The sequence below is a fragment of the Malus sylvestris genome, chromosome 5 (assembly GCF_916048215.2).
Source record: "Malus sylvestris chromosome 5, drMalSylv7.2, whole genome shotgun sequence".
Classification (NCBI taxonomy): Eukaryota; Viridiplantae; Streptophyta; class Magnoliopsida; order Rosales; family Rosaceae; genus Malus; species Malus sylvestris.
Window position 1 is genome coordinate 33,044,382 of NC_062264.1, and position 5,557 is coordinate 33,049,938.

At 32.5% G+C, this 5,557-nt stretch overlaps 1 protein-coding gene across 1 annotated transcript; it reads right to left on the bottom strand.

Annotated features, from left to right (window-relative positions):
- Window positions 1-885: 885 nt before the first annotated feature.
- On the bottom strand, window positions 886-5,023 carry LOC126623449 (auxin-induced protein AUX28-like). Its single transcript, XM_050292360.1, has 5 exons — window positions 4,596-5,023; window positions 2,552-2,793; window positions 2,174-2,309; window positions 1,370-1,431; window positions 886-1,264 (listed from the first exon to the last, which is right to left on the bottom strand). Exons 1-5 carry the CDS (start codon window positions 4,889-4,891, stop codon window positions 1,227-1,229), a joined length of 774 nt encoding a protein of 257 aa, XP_050148317.1. The 5' UTR covers window positions 4,892-5,023; the 3' UTR covers window positions 886-1,226.
- Between the last annotated feature and the right edge of the window lie 534 nt (window positions 5,024-5,557).

The following is a 5,557-nucleotide window of genomic DNA, read 5'->3' on the forward strand; positions in this document are numbered from 1 at the left end:
TTTTTGATAAAAAAAAAAAAAAATACACACTAAGGTAACTTTTACTTGTTTTGCTATAACATTATAAAGTATTTAGTAAAACATTAAATCATATTAGAAATAGCAAAAATCCCTTTCCAAAGTCAAAGGGAATAAATCTAGCGAAGCAAAAAAGAATGGCCACGCATGTATAAATTAAATGCCTCCATTAACATGCACATGCTCCTGTTCCCTCTATATGACTCTATCAACGACGTCCTGGAAAGCATTCCCAATTAAGTTTAGCCCCTTATTCGTACAACTTTCATTTATATCTAAATTCCTTCCTCCTGTTAAATTTCTCCAAATTTCATCCATGCTGTCGTTAGTTTGGAATTCACACTCGTAATTTCAAACAAGTGGTTAGGAGAGAGCACCCCATGTCCATTTCATTGTATTTGTCGTCCGCCATCGGCACATCGCCTCACCTGATCATATCAGGATTTTCATAGCGGTAGGTGGGCTACCAGAAGGTGGGGTTGCGGGGAGGATGGAAGGGGGATTTGGGTGGCTGGTGGTTTGAGGTTGAGGGTGGGAGAGGAAGGGGGAGGGGGGTTACACTCGGGTAGCACTAGGAGAGCAAGAGCAACAGAGATAAATGGGAGGCTGGTTGTTTGTGGTTTGACATGTTTCCTTTTTTTTTTTTCCCAATAATTTATTTATTTATTTATCTTATGAAATGATAGTTTGCCCTCTAAACTAACGAAATCATAGATGAAATTTAGAGAGACTTAACTGCAGGGGGAATTAAGCTATAAATAAAAATTTAGGGGGTAATTAACCAAAATTTAAGTTCAGGAGTTAAATTGATAGCTGATTTCAAGTTGGAGAAAATCGACGTATACCTCTAAAATTACACACAAAAGCTAAACGCAACAAATTAATCACATGTTACATTACTTAGGCAAGCCAATTATTAATACTAAACAAGCAAACACCAAGCCGTCCTTGAGCGTACTTAAGATCGATCGATCGAGTTTAAATGGGTCTATCCATGGTAAAAACTCAAAGTCTAAGTATCTCACTTTAAATAATTACACATATAATTAACGATCAAACCATATCCTTAATTTTACAAGCAACCGTATCCAATCATCAGAACAACCTGCTCAATCCATCTGCCCGTTTTCGATGGTTTTCGATTTGTTTCGCCTTGACCGCGACGACATTAAAGGAGCAGGCTGTAATGATTATTCGTTACTAGTACTTCAGCTTCTGTTCTTGCATTTCTCCATGGCTCTTGGTGCTGAAAATATTACAATCAACATGTTTTAGTAAGCTAGTAAATTAAAGGACAAATATGATTCATGGTGGTTAATTAGCTCTATAGTGATTGAAGATAGATACTAACCGAGCCCAACAGCCTCCTTGCTCTTCATTATACGCAATCTCTTGCATGATTCAACAAACATCCTGCTTGCACGAGAGAAAATGTTAACTAAAATAAATAATTTTTTTGTTGACAGATCATTAGTAGTTAAATTGTTAAAAGTTAAGGGCGAGGAGGGGGATAGGTGGGGATCTAACCTGCACTAAAGTGCATAGGTATTATTGTTTTCCATTACTGTGGTAAAACGCCATCTAAAGTTGAATATTCAGGGGTTTTGGTAAACAATTTATTTCAATTCTTGTTCTTATTTTTGTTTTTAAAAAATAAAAAAAAATTGTTTGGTAACCAGATACAATTTTCAGAAAATATAAACTGATTTAAATGAAGTCAAATTTTGAAAACTAACAAAAATAACTTTCAGATTTTAATTTTCAGTTTTGAAGAAAATGAAAATTGATAATAACTACTAAACAAATTTTCAAAGTTAAAAAAAAAAAAAACTGAAACTAAAATACTTATGCAAAGACTTTTTGGTGTTCCCAAAAATTCTCTTTTATCTTAAGAAAGTTTATTTCCTAGCAAAAAAATAAAATAAAATGAAAAGACTTGTTGAACTAGCTAGCTTGGCTAGGGTTGGAATTATTTAGAAGAGAGATGCTAGAAAATCTCTTTTAAAGTGGGACCGGACCCTCCACTACCTCATGTTTTTGACATAATATTTTATAATGTTGATATAGATAATGTGCTAAAAACATAAAGAGATGAAAATTTCAGTCTCACTTTGAAATAATTTTCTTATCATTTCTCTTGTTTAAAAAAACTTACTCCCACGGGACATCGCCAACCAGCATCCAATCACCATCCTTGTCTTCATATGTTGGAGTGTAATCAGAACCGTTGAGAACATCCATCAGCTTGCTCTCATTCATGAAGTCCTTCATTCCTTGGGATCCACAATTTCCTTCAATGATTGAAAATTTTATAACATTACTCCCGAATATCATAATAATCGAAAATTTAACAAACAAATAATGCATTAACATGGTCCAAAAATATAAGAGAAGTGATTCAGCACACCCCTTTCTCCTTACGCATCCGTATTTATTTTTAGAGGTTAAATTGATCAAATCTAAAAAAATTGAGGGACAAAAATTTAACAGAGTATGCATAAATCGTTTTTCAAAATATAAATATAGTAGTTACCAATGGTGAAGGAGCTGAACATTTTGGCTAGGGCATCAGAGAGCTCAGGGTAACTCTTGTACATCTTCAAGTCGACCTTGCGAAGGTAGGGTGCACCATCCATGCTAACCTTCACCAGAACTGCATTATTATTGCCACCCTTGTTCATCTGCTCACTTTCTCCGTCATTTGAGCTCTTTTGCACCCCCGTGAACATGTTCTTTCGGAAAGAACGCACCGGTGGCCAACCCACGACTTGTGCCCTATTAATTAATAGTAATATTAGATAATTCCATGCCTAACATCATGTTCAGATACTGTGTTTTATTCCATTATTGTTAAACCGATTATATTTAAAATGAGCATTTGTAAGCTCAAGTTATTAAGAGTATTTGGTTTTATTGAAATTCTATATAAGCATGTTCAATTCTCTTCTCTCCAACATCGGTTGTATCAAAGAAAAAAAAAAGATTATTATAGGAAGACTTTGGATGTGGTCCCTAGCTATGAATATTCTTTGATTGAAACCTTGTTGGTTTTTAATTTTTGATTGAAGTCCTTGAAATTAATATGATAATTTATTTCTATGTACATTACTATATTTTTTAAATTAAAAATAATTTTTTTTAGTTTTTTATATAAATGAGATTTTAAATAAAAAAAATCATAATTTGTGGGATTAAAAATATTAAAATATATATATATACTATTGTGGTTGGGTGTGTGTGTATATAAACATGGGTACATTCATCAAAATTAACCAAAAAATTATTGTAAAACATGGGTACATTCTTCAAAATCACAAAAAAAAGAAGATATTAAGCTTAATAACATTAGTAAATTTCTTCGATTAAACTTGACATGGACATTTTAAAATCAAAGAAAAAAGAATGTACCCATATAAGCTTAAAAATGGATTAGAAAAAAATTGAATAGATTTTATATAAAAAAAAGAGGTACATTTTACATATAACAAATTGGTATATTTAAGAATAAGTACATTTTAAGATTAAAAATTTGAAAAAAAATACATGAATGGGTACATATAATTAGAATGGGTACATTTGGCAAAATAAAAAATGGGTACAAATAAATTTAAAAAAAATATGGGTACAAATACAAATAAAACTTTAAAAAAATATGGGCACAAAAAGAAATTAATATATAGGTACAAATTAAAACTGAAAAGAAAATTGGTTCAAATTAAAAAGGGTTAGAAATTAAAAATGGGTACAAACTAAAACTAAAAATATATGATAAAAAATTTAGTCATAAATATAAATATACTAATTGTAAAATTTTAAACATTAAATGAATATATTTAGAAATAAAAAATATTTTATTATTGAAATAATTAATGATGTTATTAATACCCAAGGTCCTTGATCAAAAATTGAAAAGGAAGGTGACTTTAATCAATGGAGTAGCAAAATGAAAGATGAGAAACTAATTTCTCCATTATTATATTCAAAATTTAATGCTACTCACTAGCTAAGTCTTTTACTTGAATAAATTCTATATATAACAACTAATTTGTGCAGTATCTAATTTCTTAATTTCATTCAAATTCTATCTTCTACTCGCTGGTATATATGTTCAATAAATCAAGTGCCGAAAATTGTAAATAAATTTATATACATAATATATATGTTAAGTAATCAAATTTGATCAATCTTAGTTTTTATTCCTTTTTCCTTTCATTTTTATGATGAAAAAAATATCCCGGAGAAAAGGAACAATTAAATAATATACAAAAGCATGTATCCAAAACTAGAAGAACTTTATATATTGGGTTCCTCAATTAGTTTTCTCCTAGCAGAAAAAAATTTCAAAATTTCAAAAATAGAGAAATCTTATTAAGAGAAATGCATGGAGAAAAAAATTGATTGTATTAATTCTTGTAATAATTAATTAAATTGACTAGAGACACATATGGCTAGGTAAAAAAAGTCTCAAGAGTAAGGAACATGATAGGATCATCATATCAATTACTGAATGGAAAAAACAACAAGCGCACGCACATGCATGTTCATAATTTTCATAATCATCATCATCAACAACTTACTTGGCAGCAGGAGGCTTTGCTGGATCGGAAGCCGGAAGATCAAGGTGGTTGTTCTTCTCCTTGTTCGTCTTGGACTTAACAGCAATGCCATCTTTCCCACCAGTACTATTTGCCTCCTTAGAACTATTAGAAAGATTAAGCTTCAAATCCACACAAGTACTAGTATCAGCACTAATCTTACTCTCAGTTTCCGAAAACCCTCTCTTCCTCATCACCACCACCTGATCTCCGTCACGGCCACCGCCACCACCACCACCCGGCAGCCCTAGCCTCAGCTCTGTCTCTTCAAACCCCATCTGAGATGATTAATCTCTCTCTCTTTCTCTCTCTCTAGACTCTTTCTTTCTTTCTGTAATATTGGTAGCTAGCTTGGGTTTTGATGTTGCTTTGTGTTGATGTTTGATATTTGATCTTTATGGAAATAATAATAATAGTGTGGGGAAGGAGGGGACTGTTTGGGCTGGCGTTAGTATTAATATGCGAATGGGTGCACCGTATACCCGAAAATGGGTTCTTGACATGTGGCAGACTGCATGAGCTGGCTTCTACAACCCTGCTGGGCTACGTGACGACACCACTGAGTGATTGTTATCTATCCTATGATTGTGGTGTGCAGGGCGTGGATCGTGGACTCTCCACTGTGGACAACCACCCTATACTATATTCATGTTCAATAGCAATATATTATTTATAATTATTACTGTATTTTACTAATTATTCATAATCACGTAATAGATTTATTATATATGTATTTCAATACAACCCGAAATAAGGTTACAAACCCACAAATGGAAAGCCGGTGATGGGGATGAGCTACGTAAAGGGGGCCATCAGTCATGATATCGGTAAAATATTGTGAAGATATATCCAGGACCAATGCAAGTGCAAGCATTGGATCAGCAAGTTTCAGAGCTCAAGAAATTAGTCCACTTACCAATTGATCTTCTTTTCCTCTTTCTTGG

What these genes read in the sequence shown, in the direction of transcription:
- LOC126623449 (XM_050292360.1), bottom strand. Translation starts at nt 4,891, where the DNA reads ATGGGGTTTGAAGAGACAGAGCTGAGGCTAGGGCTGCCGGGTGGTGGT. An exon ending in GTTCAGCTCCTTCACCATTG is followed by an intron (nt 2,310 to 2,551) that starts GTAACTACTATA and finishes CAATCATTGAAG; the next exon opens with GAAATTGTGGATCCCAAGGA. An exon ending in GTTGGCGATGTCCCGTGGGA is followed by an intron (nt 1,432 to 2,173) that starts GTAAGTTTTTTT and finishes TCGTGCAAGCAG; the next exon opens with GATGTTTGTTGAATCATGCA.